Source organism: Patiria miniata, unplaced genomic scaffold (genome assembly GCF_015706575.1).
Source record: "Patiria miniata isolate m_02_andy unplaced genomic scaffold, ASM1570657v1 HiC_scaffold_19, whole genome shotgun sequence".
Taxonomy (NCBI): Eukaryota; Metazoa; Echinodermata; class Asteroidea; order Valvatida; family Asterinidae; genus Patiria; species Patiria miniata.
This window is the reverse complement of record NW_024037057.1, coordinates 9,939,380-9,965,082: the sequence shown is the minus strand read 5'-3', so window position 1 is coordinate 9,965,082 and position 25,703 is coordinate 9,939,380. Positions and strand designations below refer to the sequence as shown.

General features: G+C 40.7%; 2 protein-coding genes across 2 annotated transcripts; both read right to left on the bottom strand.

Moving 5' to 3' along the window:
• Positions 1–7,038: 7,038 nt before the first annotated feature.
• On the bottom strand, positions 7,039–12,732 carry LOC119725404 (bacitracin synthase 2-like). Its single transcript, XM_038196809.1, has 3 exons — positions 12,544–12,732; positions 10,861–10,993; positions 7,039–10,450 (listed from the first exon to the last, which is right to left on the bottom strand). Exon 3 carries the CDS (start codon positions 10,258–10,260, stop codon positions 7,039–7,041), a length of 3,222 nt encoding a protein of 1,073 aa, XP_038052737.1. The 5' UTR covers positions 10,261–10,450; positions 10,861–10,993; positions 12,544–12,732.
• A 3,181-nt stretch (positions 12,733–15,913) lies between these two features.
• LOC119725725 (bacitracin synthase 2-like) lies at positions 15,914–23,983 on the bottom strand. Its single transcript, XM_038197270.1, has 3 exons — positions 23,535–23,983; positions 21,911–22,065; positions 15,914–21,576 (listed from the first exon to the last, which is right to left on the bottom strand). The coding sequence occupies exon 3, from the start codon at positions 21,381–21,383 to the stop codon at positions 18,159–18,161; it is 3,225 nt and encodes a 1,074-aa protein (XP_038053198.1). The 5' UTR covers positions 21,384–21,576; positions 21,911–22,065; positions 23,535–23,983; the 3' UTR covers positions 15,914–18,158.
• Between the last annotated feature and the right edge of the window lie 1,720 nt (positions 23,984–25,703).

Sequence of the window (25,703 nt, the reverse complement as noted above, 5' to 3'; positions counted from 1 at the left end):
GGTCAATTTCCGCTTATTTTATCTTTAAATGCTCACCTAAATAATTAGGAGTCATAGAAATAGGGATCCAGATAACCCCGCTAGGTTTTCTCCCAAAAGGGCTTCGCCCCTCCTGTAATCAGCCAATCTTGAGCCTTCTTTCTTTCTTTTTTTGATTGCACAAAATATAAATCACATTAGTTAGTAAAGCCTGTTCGGCGAAATTAATTGTAATAGTTTGACGATAATTGTTTGAACAGTTATGTATTCCTTCCATGTGTTTTTATTTTGTTGTAATGTATTTGTAATAAGCCTCTGTACAGGTTTTAAAAAAATACCTGTCTCCTATCTTTCAGCACGGATGCTATAAAAGTTTGGCTCCTACCCCACTCGCCCCTCCCCAACTCCCCCCCCCCCCCACTCGCTCCCACCCTACTCGCCTCCACCACTAGCCCCCCCCCCCAAAAAAAAACCCGCCTCCCCCACTCGCGCCCCCATGGTGAAAACGTTGGCTACGCCGCTGTGTTATTGTTTTGTATTAGTAATGTATTGTGTAGTTGTATTTGTATTGTTCATAAAATGGAATTTTAGCATCGGGTGATGTTAATTTAATATAAGGTCCCACCCGTATGGATGCAACCCTACAAATAAATTCCCATAGACACTAGTGATAAATGTCAATACTTCAAAGTTCTTTTAAAAATACTCAGAACTCTGATCACGCTGCACAGAAAAATGAAGATCAACATGTCATCTTTCGTTTTCTTTTCATTTTTTGGTAGGTTGACCATTGACTTTTCGAGATATTCTCACCCAAAGAAGACGACCCCTTTTTCCCCAAAGCGGAGAAAAACGATCCCTCCACAACATGGCAAAATAGCGCCACTTTCGAGCCCAATAGCATCCAAAATGCTCAGAATTGGAAGCCACAAGTACGGGCCAGAGGTTCATTACCATATCTCTTCAATTGCCCAAATTTACGGCGCTTAGAACTAGAACTCTCTAAAATAGAATATTTTGAGGGTATAACTTTTATTCATGAGCTCGGCGGATGGATTTAGGCCTATTTACCGGTGTCCACCCGTATGATTTTGTTTACGTTTACTCGGGCATGTCCGGGGTAACACACTGAGTATACAGTGTATAGTATGTAAGGCAAACCCTTCTATTGAATTGTATTTGCATTGTATTGTATTTGTATGTATATGCAGGGCCAACTCAGTGAAAACCAGTTTTAAACGGTTTGAATTGGCACTCAGTATGCGTGCCCTGGGTTAAGAAATGTAGTAAATGTGAAATAAATAAATAAATAAACAATTAGATCGAGGCTACTTGTTGACGTCATTGCATTGAATTCAAGGTTAACCAACAAAATAAGCCGTTGGAAAGATTTTTTTTTTAAATTCAATAGCCGTGTATTAGTTCAGTGAAGTTTAATTACCTGTTCTTTGCACGTTAATATCCACAGCCTGCACGGTCACTATGTGAATGGAACAACCAAACAAGGCTCGAATAAAGGCTAGCGCCCTGTGGCTGACCAACGGTTGACCATTGATCCATTCACGTCCAGCATGTAGGCAGCTGGACTTGGCTCAATTCGGATGTCCCCTTGGTTAGTGCTTATTTCGCATCGATACAAGTCCACATAGTACATACGGACGTACGTTCATGGAGCGGCCATGTTATGAGTGATGTATGCTGGGATAAAATATTAGGCCCTGCGCGATGTATAAAGGTTACAGACCAGTAAATCGGTCCGACTGATTGCCTACGCCGGCCAAGTCACGATCTTCAGTATTTGAGGATGCTGTGGGCCATGAACTTGAGAGTTTAAAAAAAAATATGGGTGGAAGCCGTGCACAGGACTGTGAGCTTGTAGTTCCGTTCAATTTGGATGAAATTTTGGCCCTTAAAGCGCTCTATTTTGCAATGGAGTGTAGGCATCGTTTTTCAAAATGGCGATGGTCTTCAGGACTATTTTCAGGGGTGGTCATCTTCGGATGGAAATTTCTCTATGGAAGTTTACTTACTGGTCTGGAACCATAAATTAATCACGTACCGCCATGAGGCCGCGGAGGCTTCCGTCGGCCCAAGGGGGGGGGGGGGCTTAATTATTGTTCGTTAGCTATTAACGTTATTATTGTCTCTTTGGTATCTTTCGTATATACACAATTAAAGCAGGAGAGGTATCCTGACCATAAAATTCATAAAATTCATAGAAAAAATACAAAATATTAATTTTTTGGATTGTTAAAGAATGCAGTGGCCGCGTTTGACATATTAGGTATTGCAAATCTATTGAGAACAGTCTTTATTATGCAACAATATCATAATCTTAAAAAAATATTATGTGAAAGAATAATCATGAAGATTGTTTTATTCTGCAAGAAGTTTTATAGCAAATTAGAGAGAGAGCTGCCTTAAAAAAAAAAGAATTTAACCTCCTCTCATCATTTAAACTTTGTTTCACGATGCGGCTGTCCATAGTTCTTTTACCCCAAACCACCCCAACCCTTCAAAATCCAAATGCATGTTTTGTTGGAATCTGTAGGAGTGAGTACTGCACGATTTACTGATTGTGCTTTACAAGGGGTTAGGCATACCACCATAATCAGAGTAAGGACGATTCCTATAAATCACTCAATGGGTCAGGGTAAATATCACATTAATGCTACTGTACAGACACAGACAATCTTTGGAAGACAATAGACTATTGTCAATTTGTGATGAATAATTTATGTTGTAAGCCACATTAAATAAAAATTGAAAGTGAGGCTTCACTTGCACTCCAAACGATCTAAAACGGCGTCCTTGTCAATAAGATCTATTGCAAATATTATGAGAAGCAGCACTTGAATTTTGTCCTTGTGACTTTATTATTGTAATGTACTAGGACGACTGGAGGCGCTGCGCGTAGTAACAGTCAGACAACAGCTCGCGACCTATCTATTTTCTAGGGCAAATTATATACACTGTGTTAATTCTGGGCGCGCGGCGCGCAAAGCGCGCGCGGGGTTTAGTACAGTCATGTCAGTCTAGAGCTGGGATTCAAGGAACAAGGTCTGAATTTTTGCACGGGCTACTACTGTGGACGACATAGTGTGAGTAGAAATTGTACACGAATGATTGTGTTTTGACAAGAATAATTAAAGATCAGAGAGTGCCAAGACGGTATTATTTCGTGTCCATCTTCCATCTTTATTTCATCTGTTTATTGTTGCTGTTACCCCCATCACTGGTCCGTTCTTTCCTTCCGATTAAATTCTGTCCCGTGAGTTGAAGCTATTCCAATTATAACTCTTTAGACCGCCAAGCTTCGTTACAATATTATTACATTGTTACTAGTGCCCAGATTTTACTGCAAAAAAAAATAGCCAAACTTGCACCAAGATGATCACAGTCTAGGCCTCGAAGATTGATCTCCCATTATGCAGTCAATCTACATTCTAAGATATCGTTCTGCCCCAACAAATTATAAAACTTGAATCCTCAATGAAATCCACGATATTTTTCTGACGCTGGTTTGTTTAGCGCGGCGAGAGTAATAACAATTCCTGACCAGTAATGTCTTAACATCGAGCAAATATACACCAAAAGACGTAAAGAGTAATATTCGACGATTCGAAAAAAAAAAATAACTTATAAAACCCTTACTACCGACTAGTTAAAGAAAAATATATTAAAAATGAATGCGCTTCCAAATAATTTCCCACTAACAAACGACAATTGATCTCCTGGAGTCAACTTTTTAGCCTAATAATTAAACTATTTCTATTTAATTGTTTTGTTGCCTTAGCGAAAATTCGTGCTGGGATCAAAACATCCAATCCTCCAACTATAATACAAATTTGAACAGCAATTTCCATTCTTCGTTTCTATATTATCAAGATCAGATTTGGGGGGACTGTAATATCATAAATACAAACAAGAGAGTGAGCGCCTAATTCCATGAAAGTTGTATCACTTGGAATTCGACTTGATTCTGGAAAGCCCATCGCTTCAGCCAACAACATTCTCAAAGTTGAGGCAGTTGTTTATCGCGAGAGTAATAACAATTCTAATAATTTCTTAACATCGAGCAAATATACATTAAAAGACTTCAAGAGTAATATTCGACGATTCGACAAAATAAAATAACTGATAAAACCCTTACTACCAACTAGATAAAGAAAAATATATTAAAAATGAATGCGCTTCCAAATAATTTCCCACTAACAAACGACAATTGATCTCCTGGAGTCAACTTTTTAGCCTAATAATTAAACTATTTCTATTTAATTGTTTTGTTGCCTTAGCGAAAGTTCGTGCTGGGATCAAAACATCCAATCCTCCAACTATAATACAAATTTGAACAGCAATTTCCATTCTTCGTTTCTATATTATCAAGATCAGATTTGGGGGGACTGTAATATCATAAATACAAACAAGAGAGTGAGCGCCTAATTCCATGAAAGTTGTATCACTTGGAATTCGACTTGATTCTGGAAAGCCCATCGCTTCAGCCAACAACATTCTCAAAGTTGAGGCAGTTGTTTAGCGCGAGAGTAATAACAATTCTAATAATTTCTTAACATCGAGCAAATATACATTAAAAGACTTCAAGAGTAATATTCGACGATTCGACAAAATAAAATAACTTATAAAACCCTTACTACCGACTAGTTGCAGAAAAATATATTAAAAATGAATGCGCTTCCAAATAATTTCCCACTAACAAACGACAATTGATCTCCTGGAGTCAACTTTTTAGCCTAATAATTAAACTTTTTCTATTTAATTGTTTTGTTGCCTTTGCGAAAGTTCGTGCTGGGATCAAAATATCCAATCCTCCAACTATAATACAACTTTGAACAGCAATTTCCATTCTTCGTTTCTACATTATCAAGATCAGATTTAGGGGGCCTGTAATATAATAAATACAAACAAGAGAGTGGGCGCCTAATTCCATGAAAGTTGTATCACTTGGAATTCGACTTGATTCTGGAAAGCCCATCGCTTCAGCCAACAACATTCTCAAAGTTAAGGCAGTTGTTTAGCGCGAGAGTAATAACAATTCTAATAATTTCTTAACATCGAGCAAATATACATTAAAAGACTTCAAGAGTAATATTCGACGATTCGACAAAATAAAATAACTTATAAAACCCTTACTACCGACTAGTTGCAGAAAAATATATTAAAAATGAATGCGCTTCCAAATAATTTCCCACTAACAAACGACAATTGATCTCCTGGAGTCAACTTTTTAGCCTAATAATTAAACTTTTTCTATTTAATTGTTTTGTTGCCTTTGCGAAAGTTCGTGCTGGGATCAAAATATCCAATCCTCCAACTATAATACAACTTTGAACAGCAATTTCCATTCTTCGTTTCTACATTATCAAGATCAGATTTAGGGGGCCTGTAATATAATAAATACAAACAAGAGAGTGGGCGCCTAATTCCATGAAAGTTGTATCACTTGGAATTCGACTTGATTCTGGAAAGCCCATCGCTTCAGCCAACAACATTCTCAAAGTTAAGGCAGTTGTTTAGCGCGAGAGTAATAACAATTCTAATAATTTCTTAACATCGAGCAAATATACATTAAAAGACTTCAAGAGTAATATTCGACGATTCGACAAAATAAAATAACTTATAAAACCCTTACTACCGACTAGTTGCAGAAAAATATATTTAAAATGAATGCGCTTCCTAATAATTTCCCACTAACAAACGACAATTGATCTCCTGGAGTCAACTTTTTAGCCTAATAATTAAACTTTTTCTATTTAATTGTTTTGTTGCCTTTGCGAAAGTTCGTGCTGGGATCAAAATATCCAATCCTCCAACTATAATACAACTTTGAACAGCAATTTCCATTCTTCGTTTCTACATTATCAAGATCAGATTTAGGGGCCTGTAATATAATAAATACAAACAAGAGAGTGGGAGCCTAATTCCATGAAAGTTGTATCACTTGGAATTCGACTTGAGTCAGGAAAGCCCATCGCTTCAGCCAACAACATTCTCAAAGTTGAGGCAGTTGTTTAGCGCGAGAGTAATAACAATTCTAATAATTTCTTAACATCGAGCAAATATACATTAAAAGACTTCAAGAGTAATATTCGACGATTCGACAAAATAAAATAACTGATAAAACCCTTACTACCAACTAGATAAAGAAAAATATATTAAAAATGAATGCGCTTCCAAATAATTTCCCACTAACAAACGACAATTGATCTCCTGGAGTCAACTTTTTAGCCTAATAATTAAACTATTTCTATTTAATTGTTTTGTTGCCTTAGCGAAAATTCGTGCTGGGATCAAAACATCCAATCCTCCAACTATAATACAAATTTGAACAGCAATTTCCATTCTTCGTTTCTATATTATCAAGATCAGATTTAGGGGGCCTGTAATATCATAAATACAAACAAGAGAGTGAGCGCCTAATTCCATGAAAGTTGTATCACTTGGAATTCGACTTGATTCTGGAAAGCCCATCGCTTCAGCCAACAACATTCTCAAAGTTGAGGCAGTTGTTTAGCGCGAGAGTAATAACAATTCTAATAATTTCTTAACATCGAGCAAATATACATTAAAAGACTTCAAGAGTAATATTCGACGATTCGACAAAATAAAATAACCTATAAAACCCTTACTACCGACTAGTTGCAGAAAAATATATTAAAAATGAATGCGCTTCCAAATAATTTCCCACTAACAAACGACAATTGATCTCCTGGAGTCAACTTTTTAGCGTAATAATTAAACTACTTCTATTTTATTGTTTTCTTGCCTTTGCAAAAGTTCGTGCTGGGATCAAAACATCCGGTCCTCTAACTATGATAAAAATTTGAAGAGCAATTTCCATTCTTCGTTTCTATAATCAAGATCAGATTTAGGGGGCCTGTAATATCATAAATACAAACAAATATTTGTTTATTTGAAGAGACCGAAACACACTATTGTCGCATGTCACAGTATCGAATTTGAATGTTCTATGCGGTCATGTATCTTCGCCAGAACTCATGTCCACCGTTGAGGGGGTACGTCTGCGCTGCACGTCTATAATTATCGTGTTTGCTGTTCAATGAAATCAGCGAGAGATCGTATGGATGTATAATCACTTAGATCCGTTAACTTGACATCAAAGTTTGTTTTTCGTCTCAGAAGCACCGAGAATCGTACCAGGACGAGAGAGTGAGCGCCTAATTCCATGAAAGTTGTATCACTTGGAATTCGACTTGAGTCTGGAAAGCCCATCGCTTCAGCCAACAACATTCTCAAAGTTGAGGCAGTTTTAGTTTCCACCGTGTTATCCGTGGTCTCCTTCTCAGTCTCCATCTTGACAACATCATTGATACTCCGAAGTATTTTGTAGTTTACCTTTCCGTTCAGAGTTAGCGGCACTTCGTCTATGATGCTGACAATATTAGGCAGCATGTAATTCGGGAGGTCACTTTGTAGCTTTTGGCAAACAGATCTGCGATCTATCTCGATACCACCAGTTTGGCTACTCTCATCAAGCACTACAAAGGCACACAAAGACTGATCAGTGCTGCCAGACTCTTCACTGTTAGTCATAGGAACAACACAGGCGGCCTTTACTCCAGGAACAAGTTGCAGTATCTTGTTTTCTATCTCTTTAGTGCTAATCCTGAACCCTCTTAGTTTGACCATGCTATTCAGTCTACCCATCAGATCCATGTCTCCAGTTGGCAGCCAGTAAGCTGCATCACCTGTCTTCAGTGCCACACATTGGAGATGCTCCAAGTGAACTAGCTCTGCATCCCCAGATGCCAAGACATCACCACTGATATACAGTTCACCGACTGTACCAACAGGGCATGGTTGTAAGGTTGAGGGATTCAAGACATGGAATCGAACTCCAGGAAATGGTTTCCCAATCGGCACCATTCCACTCCTGGTCCTTGACACAACTGGTCCTTCAAAGAAAGACGAGTCAAAGGTAGCCTCTGTCATCCCAAAACTATTTAGAACTCTTTGATTTGGATTCAAAAGATCCTTGATTCTGCTGTAGACGTGTACTTGGAGTACATCAGATCCAAGGATTAAGAGTTGGATGGATTCCAGCTGATCGAGCTTGGCATTCTCCACAAGCTGTCGAGCAAACTGGGGTGTGAACTCTGCCAAAGTGACATTCTGCTCGTGGATGAGATCCAGTATGTGGAAGACATCCAACCGGAATTCATCTGGACAGATAGTCAATCGGCCAGGAGAAGATACTAGGGCTCTGACCAAATCCGCTATGAAGACGCCAAATGAGATGGGTGCCCACTGGAGACAGTTCACTGTCATGTCAGGTAAGTTGTACATCTTTGTAGAGGCTGCAGCTATAATACCAAGGCTCCTGTGAGAAATGCTGCATTGTTTGGGAATTCCTGTCGATCCTGAGGTCCTGATTACATATGCCAAGTTGTCCACAGGTGTGTTCCCAACCAATCTGCTTTGAACCATATCATCTGCAGGGTATGTGGTGAGATCCTTGACGTTGAGGACAGGACATTGCTTCGTGGTGGGGATTGATAAGTCCTTGAGTCTAGTGTTATAGAGCACGGCGGCTGGCTCACACCTCTCAAAGATCCCCTTCAGTGAATTCTGATTACTAACTCCAACAGGTAAGAAGTGACTACCGACTTTCCAGATTCCAAGCACCGATGCCACTGTGTATTCATCCTTCTGCATGACGATGACAACCGGTCTCTTTTGAAGTGTAACTTGGTCGGTGTTTTCAAGGAGACCCTGAGCAATGCTGGAGGCCATGATATTTAGCTGCTTGTATGTAAGAGAAACATCTCTACAAGAAACTGCGATCAACTCTGGATTCTTGACAGCGTGCTCTTCAAATGCCACGTGAACTGGTTGTTCAGGGATTGTTTGACTTTCCCCAGGATGACGACCGAACGATTCAAGAAGGTCCAGCTCTGCAGAAGATAAGACTTGAATGCTCTGCGTGATATCGTCTGCTTGTTGATAGGCTTTACAGAACGTATGAACCACACCTTCAGCCAATCTCTGAGCTACACCTGCATCAATGAATTCTTCTGCCCAATTTACAACGATTTCGATTGTCTCTTCTCCCCTCTTGAAAATGACGTCAAATTCTACAGGCATCTTGGCGTGCTTTGCAGGTATACGCATCACATTAGATGTCTGCATGGTGTAGCTACCTAACATCATGCAACAGAATGATGACATACTCATTCCATGCGCCTCTTTTACGATTTTAACAACCTCTTCAAGAGGATACTGAGAGTGACTGTACGTCTCCATCCAGCTTTTGGCAACATCTTTTACGTAATCTGTGAAGGTCATGTCGGTTCGCAGGACTTTTCGAAACAAAACTGTATTTACAAAGAGACCATCGGTGTTTTGGTGCGCCTGAGGTCTTGTTGAAATCGGAACTGCAAGAGTAACGTCTTCAGTCCCGATGTATCGCTGGTAAACCAGCATGGTGCAAGCCAGATAGTACTTGAATGGCGTCACGCCAATCGACTGGCAGTACTTGCTGATCGATTCCGTCGACTCCCTTGGGAGGATGATTTTGGCCTGCCTCGCCTTGTAGACACTTGCGTCACTCCATTCACACTCGCTCAAGGGAAGAACAGCCAAACTTGCCCGAGTTGGCATGCTTGAGAAAGTCTCTTTCCAAAAATCTTGGTCAGCTCCGTGTCGTGCTGATTGTCGTTCGGTGCTCTCCCAAGCTACAAATGATGAATAGGAAGTAGCTGATACTGGAGCTCCTTTAACGTTGGAGGCGCCCTCTATCAGACCGTGGATATCTTTCCATATGTTGATAATTGTTACGATGTCGACAATCAAATGATGAATATGAAGTACAAGGATGTGGTTTTCTCCCTGAATGCAGTACCGATACTGAACGAGAGGCTCGTGAAAAATATCCATCACTGGTGTTGACTGCTTGATGTAATCCTCAACATCATTGTCAGCATCTAAGACTTCAGGCTTGACGTCGAAGGCCACATTGCTACCCAAAGGAACAACAAACTCCTGTCTTTCTCCATCCATGTCTATTTTGGAGGTTAGTATGGGATGCAGTGAGGTAAGAGACTTGAAAACATCACGTGGTTCTATTTGGTTGGTGGTGCGAACCGCAATCGTTTCAACATAAGCGGTTGATTCGGGGGCTGCTTGCTGCATCATGACCATTCTCTTTTGCGCTGAGGAGAGACCATGCCAACCACCTTCAGACTGCTGATGTTCTTCTTTCAGAGTGTTTGCTTTCTTTTCTGGGACTTGGGATACATCCATGATTTGGAATCAATTTAGTACAACCGGGGAATAAAGGCAACAAACAAATACGCTGCACTGTTATAATGCAATCCACACTAAAATTACAATTTACAAGCTAGTTTGTTACAGAACCTCGATCTTATCCACTATGTCGTCAGTCTTCTTTAGTCTTTGGTCTCCTGTCACTTCTTGCTGGATGGTACAGGATCTAGAGAGACCAGGATGTAAAGATAAAATGAACAGTAACGCGACTATTTGTAACTAGCCAGTCAAACCAATCTTGAATTTTAAGATTGAACTTTAGTTACCTAATAATTTTGTTTCAATAAACGTGATATCATTTTTGTATCCCAAAAGTTGGGTCAATAAAACGTATTTTTGTGCGAACGGAAATTGCTGTGCATTTGCCCGGTTTATTTGGGGAAAATAATGTCAACAGTGACACTGGAAGCTGTCATATTGGAAAGGTATTGTATGATGCAGTCACATGGCATGACGTCATCACTTATACACGTTATGTACTTGGTTATTAATGCGCGCGTACCAGTTGTATAGTTCCATAAACAGTTCCGGTCATGCACAATACATTACAGATAAATTATAACAAGGAGATCATACCTCAATTACAGTGAATGTTTTGTGGACAGTGATTTCCCCTTCAGGCTGAGGCCGTCAGTTGTGAGCCACGCAGCCTTGTTTGCTGATATTCAGCTCCGTCACCAACTTCGTATTTCCAGGAACGGCAGGTGGGCTGAATGTATAGGTTCATTTAAAGAAGTACTACTCAGTTATTCCCACAGAGTGATTATATACTTCCACGGGCCACCTCACCCACAGATTTTGAATCTGGATCACCTCGAGAGCTCGATGCTAGTTTTGCTACACTAATCCAATCAGTCAACATTTTAAAGACTTTACAGTGAAATTTACTAATCTTAGGTTTTTTTTCACTCCAAATTTGTCATCTTTTAAGTTTACAGGGTACTTTATCACTTCAGATCGTTCGTCTGGTCGATCACTATTCATCTCAAATAAGACAGAATTATCCTCTTTCCCTATACTAATTTAAATTCTTCGTTAGTTCATCAAATATGAGAAATTAGTAAATTTACTGAGGGTCATACTACAAATTTAGGGTCTAACATGTCCCTGGAACCTCTTGACAAGTATCTTGCGATGGGTATCATGCGATGATTTTTTCTGCGGAACTCATTTGTGCAACTTGTACCCCTCTTAAATGCATGAAACCTATTTGTCATCCCTTTTTGGTGAATTTTATTGAAAGGTGCCCTACTTTGAACATTTTCAATTTCTCATGCTTTTTGACTACTGAGGTCGCTGTTCAAGTGCAGCGATGTCATTTCAGGAAGACACTGTTCATCAGTTTCGGTGTTTTCTGTTCAAATCGTGAACCCCAAATTTGCTCATTGATAAACATTAAGGGGGCTCTTTGGCTTACTACAATGACACAACAAAGAATCACCAAAGAAAAAGAATATTTGTAACAGCTCAATATCCAAAATTCTGGCAACTTTTTGTGCTGATAGTTATCAGCTGTATCATTGTGGCCTCTGCCTGATATGACATCGCAGTTTTGCTCATGAATTTACAAATTCACATTAAAAACCAAAAGGCCATCAAAAAGTACTTTGAAATGGCAAAACGGGAATTGAAAATAAGGTTAAATGGGATGCAAAGGTGCATTTGCATAGTAAAGAAAATACTTTTATGCCCCTTTCAGAATAACTTTAATATGTTTGTTTATTTGTTGTTTTGGTACGTTGCTGTTATTCTTAATCACTCTTGGAGGATGACTGCATTAAGGCGTTGATACAGAATTAAATGACCAAAAATATCAGATGTAACAGGGATAGGGAATTAAAAAAGTGGACCCCAAATTACAATTACAGGACAATGACCAGTAGGCCTAAGGGAATCGTGACTGAAGTGGGCATTTCGTCAACGTCAAGGGCGGATCCAGAACACAATTTTGGGGGGCCAAAAACAATTTTGGTCAATAAAAAGTGTGTCAAAAAAATTACGGCGTGGGGTTCGGGGCTCGCTTAAGGGCCCCGGAAGTTTTTTGCATTCTAGATGCTCTGTGGTGCGATCTGAGGCAGTTTCTGACCACTTAACCAATGTTTTTTTAAGGAAAAGATGGTGGTGTACTCCTTGCCTGCATTTATTGCGAGGTCACTAAAACAAAAAAAAAAAATCGTTTTTTGGGGGCCATGGCCCCCTTTTGCCCCCCCCGATCCGCCCTTGATCAACGTTAACAGCAGGTGAGATTTCCTTAATTACCGATGATTTTTCTCTTTATCCAACGTCCCAAAATGGCAGATGCTTCAATGACGATAACACAAGGCTGACTTAATTCCCGATGAGTTCAAGTTCTCGAACACCGTGACGTCACTGTGTGGACTCAACTGGTGTATCCGTCAGAGTTTGCTCCTTTCTAGAATGTAAATGAACGTCAATTTCCGAGTATTTTATCTTTAAATGCTCACCTAAATAATTAGGAGTCATAGAAATAGAGATCCAGATAACCCCGCTAGGTTTTCTCCCAAAAGGGCTTCGCCCCTCCTGTAATCAGCCAATCTTGAGCCTTCTTTCTTTCTTTTTTGATTGCACAAAATATAAATCACATTGTAAAAGTTAACTCAGTTAGTAAAGCCTGTTCGGCGAAATTAATTGTAATAGTTTGACGATAATATATTGTTTGAACAGTTATGTATTCCTTCCATGTGTTTTTATTTTGTTGTAATGTATTTGTAATAAGCCTCTGAGGTACAGGTTAAAAAAAAACCTGTCTCCTATCTTTCAGCACGGATGCTATAAAAGTTTGGCTCCTACCCCACTCGCCCCCACTCGCCCCTCCCCCAACTCCCCCCCCCCCCCCCACTCGCTCCCACCCTACTCGCCTCCACCACTAGCCCCCCCCCCCCCCCAAAAAAAAACCGCCTCCCCCACTCGCGCCCCATGGTGAAAACGTTGGCTACGCCGCTGTGTTATTGTTTTGTATTAGTAATGTATTGTGTAGTTGTAATTGTATTGTTCATAAAATGGAATTTTAGCATCGGGTGATGTTAATTCAATATAAGGTCCCACCCGTATGGATAAAACCCTACAAATAAATTCCCATAGACACTACTGATAAATGTCAATACTTCAAAGTTCTTTTTAAAATACTCAGAACTCTGATCACGCTGCACAGAAAAATGAAGATCAACATGTCATCTTTCGTTTTCTTTTCATTTTTTGGTAGGTTGACCATTGACTTTTCGAGATATTCTCACCCAAAGAAGACGACCCCTATTTTCCCCAAAGCGGAGAAAAACGATCCCTCCACAACATGGCAAAATAGCGCCACTTTCGAGCCCAATAGCATCCAAAATGCTCAGAATTGGAAGCCCAAGTACGGGCCAGAGGTTCATTACCATATCTCTTCAATTGCCCAAATTTACGGCGCTTAGAATTAGAACTCTCTAAAATAGAATATTTTGAGGGTATAACTTTTATTCATGAGCTCGGCGGATGGATTTAGGCCTATTTACCGGTGTCCACCCGTATGATTTTGTTTACGTTCACTCGGGCATGTCCGGGGTAACACACTGAGTATACAGTGTATATGAAGGGCATAATATGAAGGGCAAAACCTTCTATTGAATTGTATTTGCATTGTATTGTATTTGTATGTATATGCAGGGTCAACTCAGTGAAAACCAGTTTTAAACGGCTTGAATCGGCACTCAGTATGCGTGACCTGGGTTAAGAAATGTAGTAAATGTGAAATAAATAAATAAATAAACAATTAGATCGAGGCTACTTGTTGACGTCATTGCATTGAATTCAAGGTTAACCAACAAAATAAGCCGTTGGAAAGATTTTTTTTTTAAATCAATAGCCGTGTATTAGTTCAGTGAAGTTTAATTACCTGTTCTTTGCACGTTAATATCCACAGCCTGCACGGTCACTATGTGAATGGAACAACCAAACAAGGCTCGAATAAAGGCTAGCGCCCTGTGGCTGACCAACGGTTGACCATTAATCCATTCACGTCCAGCATGTAGGCAGCTGGACTTGGCTCAAGTTTGATGTCCCCTTGGTTAGTGCTTATTTCGCATCGATACAAGTCCACATAGTACATACGGACGTACGTTCATGGAGCGGCCATGTTATGAGTGATGTATGCTGGGATAAAATATTAGGCCCTGCGCGATGTATAAAGGTTACAGACCAGTAAATCGGTCCGACTGATTGCCTACGCCGGCCAAGTCACGATCTTCAGTATTTGAGGATGCTGTGGGCCATGAACTTGAGAGTTTAAAAAAAAATATGGGTGGAAGCCGTGCACAGGACTGTGAGCTTGTAGTTCCGTTCAATTTGGATGAAATTTTGGCCCTTAAAGCGCTCTATTTTGCAATGGAGTGTAGGCATCGTTTTTCAAAATGGCGATGGTCTTCAGGACTATTTTCAGGGGTGGTCATCTTCGGATGGAAATTTCTCTATGGAAGTTTACTTACTGGTCTGGAACCATAAATTAATCACGTACCGCCATGAGGCCGCGGAGGCTTCCGTCGGCCCAAGGGGGGGGGGGGCTTAATTATTGTGCGTTAGCTATTAACGTTATTATTGTCTCTTTGGTATCTTTCGTATATACACAATTAAAGCAGGAGAGGTATCCTGACCATAAAATTCATAAAATTCATAGAAAAAATACAAAATATTAATTTTTTGGATTGTTAAAGAATGCAGTGGCCGCGTTTGACATATTAGGTATTGCAAATCCATTGAGAACAGTCTTTATTATGCAACAATATCATAATCTTAAAAAAATATTATGTGAAAGAATAATCATGAAGATTTTTTTATTCTGCAAGAAGTTTTATAGCAAATTAGAGAGAGAGCTGCCTTAAAAAAAAAAAAATTTAACCTCCTCTCATCATTTAAACTTTGTTTCACGATGCGGCTGTCCATAGTTCTTTTACCCCAAACCACCCCAACCCTTCAAAATCCAAATGCATGTTTTGTTGAAATCTGTAGGAGTGAGTACTGCACGATTTACTGATTGTGCTTTACAAGGGGTTAGGCATACCACCATAATCAGAGTAAGGACGATTCCTATAAATCACTCAATGGGTCAGGGTAAATATCACATTAATGCTACTGTACAGACACAGACAATCTTTGGAAGACAATAGACTATTGTCAATTTGTGATGAATAATTTATGTTGTAAGCCACATTAAATAAAAATTGAAAGTGAGGCTTCACTTGCACTCCAAACGATCTAAAAAACGGCGTCCTTGTCAATAAGATCTATTGCAAATATTATGAGAAGCAGCACTTGAATTTTGTCCTTGTGACTTTATTATTGTAATGTACTAGGACGACTGGAGGCGCTGCGCGTAGTAACAGTCAGACAACAGCTCGCGACCTATCTATTTTCTAGGGCAAATTATATACACTGTGTTAATTCTGGGCGCGCGGCGCGCAAAGCGCGCGCGGGGTTTAGTACAGTCATGTCAGTCTAGAGCTGGGATTCAAGGAACAAGGTCTGAATTTTTGCACGGGCTACTACTGTGGACGACATAGTGTGAGTAGAAATTGTATACGAATGATTGTGTTTTGACAAGAATAATTAAAGATCAGAGAGTGCCAAGACGGTATTATTTCGTGTCCATCTTCCATCTTTATTTCATCTGTTTATTGTTGCTGTTACCCCCATCACTGGTCCGTTCTTTCCTACCGATTAAATTCTGTCCCGTGAGTTGAAGCCATTCCAATTATAAGTCCTTAGACCGCCAAGCTTCGTTACAATATTATTACATTGTTACTAGTGCTCAGATTTTACTGCAAAAAATAGCCAAACTTGGACCAAGATGATCACAGTCTAGGCCTCGAAGATTGATCTCCCATTATGCAGTCAATCTACATTCTAAGATATCGTTCTGCCCAAACAAATTATCAAACTTGAATCGTCAGTGAAATCAACGATATTTTTCTGACGCTGGTTTGTTTAGTGCGGCGAGAGTAATAACAATTCCAGTAATGTCTTAACATCGAGCAAATATACACCAAAAGACGTAAAGAGTAATATTCGACGATTCGACAAAATAAAATAACTTATAAAACCCTTACTACCGACTATTAAAAAATAAATGCGCTTCCAAATAATTTCCCACCAGCAAACGAAAATTGGTCTCCTGGAGTCAACTGTTTAGCCTATTTAATTAAACTACTTCTATTTTATTTTTTTCTTGCCTTTGCAAAAGTTCGTGCTGGGATCAAACATCCGATCCTCCAACTATGATAAAAATTTGAACAACAATTTCCATTCTTCGTTTCTACATTATCAAGATCAGATTGAGGGGGCCTGTAATATCATAAACACAAACAAATATTTGTTTATTTGAAGAGACCGAAACACACTATTATCTCAAAGTTGAGGCAGTTTGTTTAGCGCGAGAGTAATAACAATTCTGGTAACTTCTTAACATCAAGCAAATATACACCAAAGACTTAAAGAGTAATATTCGACAAAATAAAATAACTTATAAAACCCGTATACCGACTAGTTGCAGAAAAATCTATTAAAAATGAATAAGTTTCCAAATAATTTCCCACTAACAAACGAAAATTGGTCTCCTGGAGTCAATGTTTTAGCCTAACAATTAAGCTATTTCTAGTTTATTGTTTTGTTGCCTTTGCGAAATTCGTGCTGGGATCAAAACATCCAATCCTCCAACTATAATAAAAATTTGATCAGCAATTTCCATTCTTCGTTTCTATATTATCAAGATCAGATTTGGGGGGTCTGTAATATCATAAACACAAACAAATATTTGTTTATTTGAAGAGACCGAAACACACTATTATCTCAAAGTTTAGGCAGTTTGTTTAGCGCGAGAGTAATAACAATGCTGGTAACTTCTTAACATAGAGCAAATATACACCAAAGACTTAAGAGTAATATTCGACAAAATAATATAACTTATAAAACCCGTATACCGACTAGTTGCAGAAAATCTATTAAAAATGAATGCGTTTCCAAATTATTTCCCACTAACAAACAAAAATTGGTCTCCTGGAGTCAATTTTTTAGCCTAACAATTAAGCTATTTCTATTTTATTGTTTTCTTGCCTTTGCGAAAGTTCGTGCTTGGATCAAAACATCCAATCCTCCAACTATAATACAAATTTGAACAGCAATTTCCATTCTTCGTTTCTACATTATCAAGATCAGATTTGGGGGGCCTGTAATATCATAAATACAAACAAGAGAGTGGGCGCCTAATTCCATGAAAGTTGTATCACTTGGAATTCGACTTGAGTCTGGAAAGCCCATCGCTTCAGCCAACAACATTCTCAAAGTTGAGGCAGTTGTTTAGCGCGAGAGTAATAACAATTCTAATAGTTTCTTAACATCGAGCAAATATACACCAAAGACTTCAAGAGTAATATTCGACGATTCGACAAAATAAAATAACTTATAAAACCCTTACTACCGACTAGTTAAAGAAAAATATATTAAAAATGAATGCGCTTCCAAATAATTTCCCACTAACAAACAAAAATTGGTCTCCTGGAGTCAACTGTTTAGCCTAATAATTAAACTACTTCTTTTTTATTTTTTTCTTGCCTTTGCAAAAGTTCGTGCTGGGATCAAAACATCCGGTCCTCTAACTATGATAAAAATTTGAAGAGCAATTTCCATTCTTCGTTTCTATAATCAAGATCAGATTTAGGGGGCCTGTAATATCATAAATACAAACAAATATTTGTTTATTTGAAGAGACCGAAACACACTATTATCGCACGTCAGAGTATCGAATTTGAATGTTCTATGCGGTCATGTATCTTCGCCAGAACTCATGTCCACCGTTGAGGGGGTACGTCTGCGCTGCACGTCTATAATTATCGTGTTTGCTGTTCAATGTAATCAGCGAGAGATCGTATGGATGTATAATCACATAGATCCGTTATCTTGACATCAAAGTTTGTTTTTTGTCTCAGAAGCACCGAGAATCGTACCAGGACGAGAGAGTGGGCGCCTAATTCCATGAACGTTGTATCACTTGGAATTCGACTTGAGTCTGGAAAGCCCATCGCTTCAGCCAACAACATTCTCAAAGTTGAGGCAGTTTTAGTTTCCACCGTGTTATCCGTGGTCTCCTTCTTAGTCTCCATCTTGACAACATCATTGATACTCCGAAGTATTTTGTAGTTTACCTTTCCGTTCGGAGTTAGCGGCACTTCGTCTATGATGCTGACAATATTAGGCAGCATGTAATACGGGAGGTCACCTTGTAGCTTTTGGCAAACAGATCTGCGATCTATCTCGATACCACCAGTTTGGCTGCTCTCATCAAGCACTAGAAAGGCACACAAAGACTGATCAGTGCTGCCAGACTCTTCACTGTTAGTCATAGGAACAACACAGGCGGCCTTTACTCCAGGAACAAGTTGCAGTATCTTGTTTTCTATCTCTTTAGTGCTAATCCTGAACCCTCTTAGTTTGACCATGCTATTCAGTCTACCCATCAGATCAATGTCTCCAGTTGGCAGCCAGTAAGCTGCATCACCTGTCTTCAGTGCCACACATTGAAGATGCTCCAAGTGAACTAGCTCTGCATCCCCAGATGCCAAGACATCACCACTGATGTACAGTTCACCGACTGTACCAACAGGGCATGGTTGTAAGGTTGAGGGATTCAAGACATGGAATCGAACTCCAGGAAATGGTTTCCCAATCGGCACCATTCCACTCCTGGTCCTTGACACAACTGGTCCTTCAAAGAAAGACGAGTCAAAGGTAGCCTCTGTCATCCCAAAACTATTTAGAACTCTTTGATTTGGATTCAAAAGATCCTTGATTCTGCTGTAGACGTGTACTTGGAGTACATCAGATCCAATGATTAAGAGTTGGATGGATTCCAGCTGATCGAGCTTGGCATTCTCCACAAGCTGTCGAGCAAACTGGGGTGTGAACTCTGCCATAGTGACATTCTGCTCGTGGATGAGATCCAGTATCTGGAAGACATCCAACCGGAATTCATCTGGACAGATAGTCAATCGGCCAGGAGAAGATACTAGGGCTCTGACCAAATCCGCTATGAAGACGGCAAATGAGATGGGTGCCCACTGGAGACAGTTCACTGTCATGTCAGGTAAGTTGTACATCTTTGTAGAGGCTGCAGCTATAATACCAAGGCTCCTGTGAGAAATGCTGCATTGTTTGGGAATTCCTGTCGATCCTGAGGTCCTGATTACATATGCCAAGTTGTCCACAGGTGTCTTCCCAACCAATCTGCTTTGAACCATATCATCTGCAGGACACGTGATGAGATCCTTGACGTTGAGGACAGGACATTGCTTCGTGGTGGGAATTGATAAATCCTTGAGTCTAGTGTTATAGAGCACAGCGGCTGGCTCACACCTCTCAAAGATTCCCTTCAATGAATTCTGATTACTAACTCCAACAGGTAAGAAGTGACCACCGACTTTCCAGATTCCAAGCACCGATGCCACTGTGTATTCATCCTTCTGCATGGCGATGACAACCGGTCTCTTTTGAAGTGTAACTTGGTCGGTGTTTTCAAGGAGACCCTGAGCAATGCTGGAGGCCATAATATTGAGCTGCTTGTATGTAAGAGAAACATCTCTACAAGACACTGCGATCAACTCTGGATTCTTGACAGCGTGGTCTTCAAATGCCACATGAACTGGTTGTTCAGGGATTGTTTGACTTTCCCCAGGATGACGACTGAACGACTCAAGAAGGTCCAGCTCTGCAGAAGATAAGACTTGAATGCTCTGCGTGACATCGTCTGCTTGTTGATAGGCTTTACAGAACGTATGAACCATACCTTCAGCCAATCTCTGAGCTACACCTGCATCAATGAATTCCTCTGCCCAATTTACAACGATTTCGATTGTCTCCTCTCCCCTCTTGAAAATGACGTCAAATTCTACAGGCATCTTGGCGTGCTTTGCAGGTATACGCATCACATTAGATGTCTGCATGGTGTAGCTACCAAACATCATGCAACAGAATGATGACATACTCATTCCATGCGCCTCTTTTACGATCTTAACAACCTCTTCAAGAGGATACTGAGAGTGACTGTACGTCTCCATCCAGCTTTTGGCAACATCTTTTACGTAATCTGTGAAGGTCATGTCGGTTCGCAGGACTTTTCGAAAGAAAACTGTATTTACAAAGAGACCATCGGTGTTTTGGTGCGCCTGAGGTCTTGTTGAAATCGGAACTGCAAGAGTAACGTCTTCAGTCCCGATGTATCGCTGGTAAACCAGCATGGTGCAAGCCAGATAGTACTTGAATGGCGTCACGCCAATCGACTTGCAGTACTTACTGATCGATTCCGTCGACTCTCTTGGGAGGATGATTTTGGCCTGCCTCGCCTTGCAGACACTTGCGTCACTCCATTCACACTCGCTCAAGGGAAGAACAGCCAAACTTGCCCGAGTTGGCATGCTTGAGAAAGTCTCTTTCCAAAAAACTTGGTCAGCTCCGTGTCGTGCTGATTGTCGTTCGGTGCTCTCCCAAGCTACAAATGTTGAATAGGAAGTAGGTGATACTGGAGCTCCTTGAACGTTGGAGGCGCCCTCTATCAGACCGTGGACATCTTTCCATATGTTGATAATTGTTACGATGTCGACAATCAAATGATGAATATGAAGTACAAGGATGTGGTTTTCTCCCTGAATGCAGTACCGATACTGAACGAGAGGCTCGTGAAAAATATCCATCACTGGTGTTGACTGCTTGATGTAATCCTCAACATCATTGTCAGCATCTAAGACTTCAGGCTTGACGTCGAAGGCCACATTGCTACCCAAAGTAACAATAAACTCCTGTCTGTCTCCATCCATGTCTATTTTGGAGGTCAGTATGGGATGCAGTGAGGTAAGAGTCTTGAAAACATCCCGTGGTTCTATTTGGTTGGTGGTGCGAACCGCAATCGTTTCAACATAAGCGGTTGATTCGGGGGCTGCTTGCTGCATCATGACCATTCTCTTTTGCGCTGAGGAGAGACCATGCCCACCACCCCCAGACTGCTGATGTTCTTCTTCTTTCAGAGTGTTTGCTTTCTTTTCTGGGACTTGGGAAACATCCATGATTTGGAATCTATTGAGTACAACCGGGGAATAAAGGTAACCAACAACTACGCTGCACTGATATAATAATGCAATCCACACAAAAATTACAATTTACAATCTAGTTTGTTACAGAACATCGATCTCATCCACTATGTCGTCAGTCTTCTTTAGTCTTCAGTCTCTTGTCACTTCTTGCTTGACGATACAGGATCTAGAGAGACCAAGATGTAAAGACAAAATAAAGAGTTACATTACTATTTTAACTACCCAGCATGGGCGTCGCGGGGGGGGGGGGCAAGGGGGGCACTCCCCCCCCCCCCCGGAAAACGAAAAAAAAAGGGGAAAAGAAAAAGAAAAAAAGGAAGGAAAAAGAGGTGCAAAGCTATATTGCTGTTAACTTTATGGGGGGGGGGGTAGGGCAAATACTCCCCTGCTCACGCTCGGAAAAAAATGAAAATATAATGAAAAAGTTAAGGAATTTTGGGAACAAATTTGCCTTGCCCCCCCCCCCCGAAAAAAATCCTGGTGACGCCCATGTTATTTACCGATGATTTTTCTCTTTATCCAACGTCCCAAAATGGCAGATGCTTCAATGACGATAACACAAGGCTGACTTAATTCCCGATGCAGTTCAAGTCCTCGAGCACCGTGACGTCACTGTGTGGACTCAACTGGTGTATCCGTCAGAGTTTGCTCCTTCCTAGAATGCAAATGAACGTCAATTTCCGAGAATTTAATCTTTAAATGCTCACTTAAACAATGGACCGATCCAGTAAGCCCCGCCCACTGCGCACTGGGCAAATTAACACGTGCCCCTCTCCAATGCCACACTGCATTTTGCTGCCGCGCGCATCATACGCGCGTACACGCATGTCGGACTTTTGTGCACGCACGTCGGACATAAATCATGGATGTGATTGGTCAGAACACCATGGGGCGGTGCTTACTGGATCGGTCCATTAGGATTCATAGAAATAGGGATCCAGATAAACCCCCGCTGGGTTTTCTCCCAAAAGGGCTTCGGCCCTCCCGTAATAATCCAATCATGAGCCTTCTTGATGGCACAAATATAAAACATTTTGTTTAAGTTCACCTTACGTTAGTAAAGCCTAGTTCGGCGCAGTTGTAATAGTTGTAATAATTGTTTTAACAGTTATGCATTCCTTCCATGTGTTTTTATTTTGTTGTAATGTATTTGTAATAAGCCTCTGTACTGATGACGTCACACTTTGTTTACGTGTGTGTTTTCCTACGGTGCTCAGTGGACCGTGAGCCCCACTGCATGGCTCCATAGGAAAGTGCACATGTAAACAAAGTGTGACGTCATCAGTACAGATCGAGCCATATTGTATGTGTTTAATCGGCGAAGCCAAAATTTGTTAGTCCTTTGTTGTCACGAGCGGCCTAAAAAACTCTGTCTTTCTTTCAGCACGAATGCTTAAAGGGAATGTACAACATTTGCTTTTGCTGCAACTTTCTGAAATAAACCAACTTGGAGGATCAGTATGTTATAGCAAATATTGCTAAAAATAACTTGTTTCCTGTTTGGGCTTGTAGATGCAATTTAGACTTTGGGGAATTGTAAGGTCAGAGAATCAGTCTAGAAGGCTTGTACCCCTTCATAGGTGTGTAATCAATTGCAAAGAAAATGTGAAATAACTAATAAGGAAACATATTAAGGAGCAGTTTTTGAAAATAAATACCATTTTTCTTAAAAATGTCAGCACACCAGGAGCCACAATTTTACAGAATGCTTTAGACTGTCACTGTCTAACAATCCAGTAAGGTATTTTCTGATAATTTGATCATTTCGTTTTGAGATGTTTGCAAATGTTGTATCTTCCCTTTAATGTTGGGCACCTACCCCACTCGCCCCTCCCCCAACTCGCCCCCACCCCCCACTCGCCTCCACCACTAGCCCCAAACCCCCTCCCCACTCCCCCCCCCCCCCCCCCCCCCATGGTGAAAACGTTGGCTACGCCGCTGTGTTATTGTTTTGTATTGTAATGTATTAATGTAATAAATATGAAATAAATAATTAGATCGAGGCTACTTGTATATTGACGTCATTGCATTAAATTCAAGGTTGACCAACAAAATAAGCCATTTGGAGAGTTAAAAAAAACCTGTCAATAGCCGTGTATTACTAGTTCAATGAACTTTTATTACCTGTTCTGTTCACGTAAATATCCACAGCCTGCACGGTGATGAATGGAGCAGCCAAACAAGTCTCGAATAAAGGCTAGCGCCCTGTGGCTGACCAACGGTTGACCATTGATCCAGTCACGTCCAGCATGTAGACAGTTGGACTTGGCTCAAGTCGGCGGATGTCCCCTTGGTTAGTGCTTATTTCGCATCGACACAGTCCACGTAGTGATACGGACGTACATTCATGGAGCGGCCATGTTATGAGTGATGCATGCTGGGATACAATATTAGGCTTGAGCGATGTTAATGGTAGCATGAAAAGGTTCGAGAGCGGAGCGAGTAATGAATATGCATGAATATGACGTCACTAGAAGCTCATGAGTAATATATCACGGTACGTATTCGCGTTGAGTGGAGTACTCCTCTTTCTACTGTCGCGCCACCACCCTCTAGTGTCGTCCCACTTACCGATGATCATCACATTTAACAAGTCCTCTTTCTACTGTCGCGCCACCACCCTTTAGTGTCGCCCCACTTACCGATGATCATCACATTTAACAAGTCCTCTTTCTACTGTCGCGCCGCCACCCTCTACTGTTGCCCCACTTACCGATGATCATCAAGTGGGGCGACAGTAGAAAGAGGACTTGTTAAATGTGATGATTATCGGTAAGTGGGACGACACTAGAGGGTGGCGGCGCGACAGTAAAAAGAGGACTTGTTACATGTGATGATCATCGGTAAGTGGGATGCAGCACATACAGTGTGCATCTACATGTATATCTCAGTACCGTGCGTGATATATTACTCATGAGCTTCTAGTGACGTCATATACCATGCATATTCATTACGCGCTCTACTCTCGTACCATTTTATGCTACCTGTATAAATTAATCACGTGACGCCATGAGGCGGAGGCTTCCGTCGGCCCAAGGGGGGGGGGGGGGTTAAATTGTGCGTTAGCTTTTAGCGTTATTATTATCTCTTTGGTAGCTTTCGTATATACAGTGGCGTAAATCTAGGTCGACATTCTTAAATGCGTACTAGGATAATTTGCTTTTTTACACCACTCGAGATCCAAAGAAGAATGTTAAAAACCTAGCCTGTCGAAGTTTCAGCTCAGTGGATATAACACTTTGGTTGAGAAACCATGCACGAACTTTTGCTCACAATTAAAAAAAGATTTCGTCGACAGTACTCTTTATTCCGAAAATCAGTCGACCCCTACCCCCCCCCCTTCTCTTTAAACTCCAATAAACAATGAAACCTAATGAGGCTCATGGGCTCCATGAGCATGGGCGTCGCCAGGATTTTTTTTCTGGAGGGGGCAAAGCACATTTCACAAAAATCATTGTACTTTCCCTAGCATATTCTCAATTTATCTCTTTTTTTTCGAGGGTGGGTGGGGGGACATTTGCCAACCCCACCCCCATTGACACCCCTGCGGACGCCCATGTTGTTTAATATGCAATATGACTTCGCACCTCGTCTTCGTCTTGTTTTTCTTCTTCTTTTTATCTCCTTTTCTTTTGCTTTTTCATGGGGAGAGGGGGGGGGGGTTGCGCCCCTTGCCCCATCCTGGCGACATCCTGGCCCCATCCTTGCAGACAAGACGTGTAAATAGACTGCCATAAACCTAATTGAAAATTACGCGCTCTTATAATTCCCAAAATTATTTTAAAATAATCATTACTCTCCAAGGTGTTTGAGACACACATCAAATTAAAGCTTATTTCATCATCTTGATGGGTTATCCAGTGTCTGTTGGGAGAACATTCCATCCAAAGACAAAGATGACCGCCCCAAAGCAGGCCTGAAGCCCATCGCGGCCATTTTGAAAACGGACGCATATACACTCCAGTGCAAAATCGGCCATGTTGGGGCCTACTTTCATCCACATTTCACACCATAGAGTTCGCAGTCGTCTGCACGGTTTCCACTCATCTTTTAAAACTCAAAGCCTTAAAAATGCTCTAAAACTGCATAATTTGAAGGCCAAGTGCAAATCGTGATTTTCGGGCCTATTTACAGGTTGCAATGTTGGGGTCAAACATAATAGATAATAACAGGGGGGTTGAGGCGTTGCAGTATTAAACGTCAATGCATTAACAAAGATCATGGCTTGAATCAACAAATCACGATTTGAACAAAAGAGGGTTGGTCAGCCACCCCAACCAACCTCTTTGATTC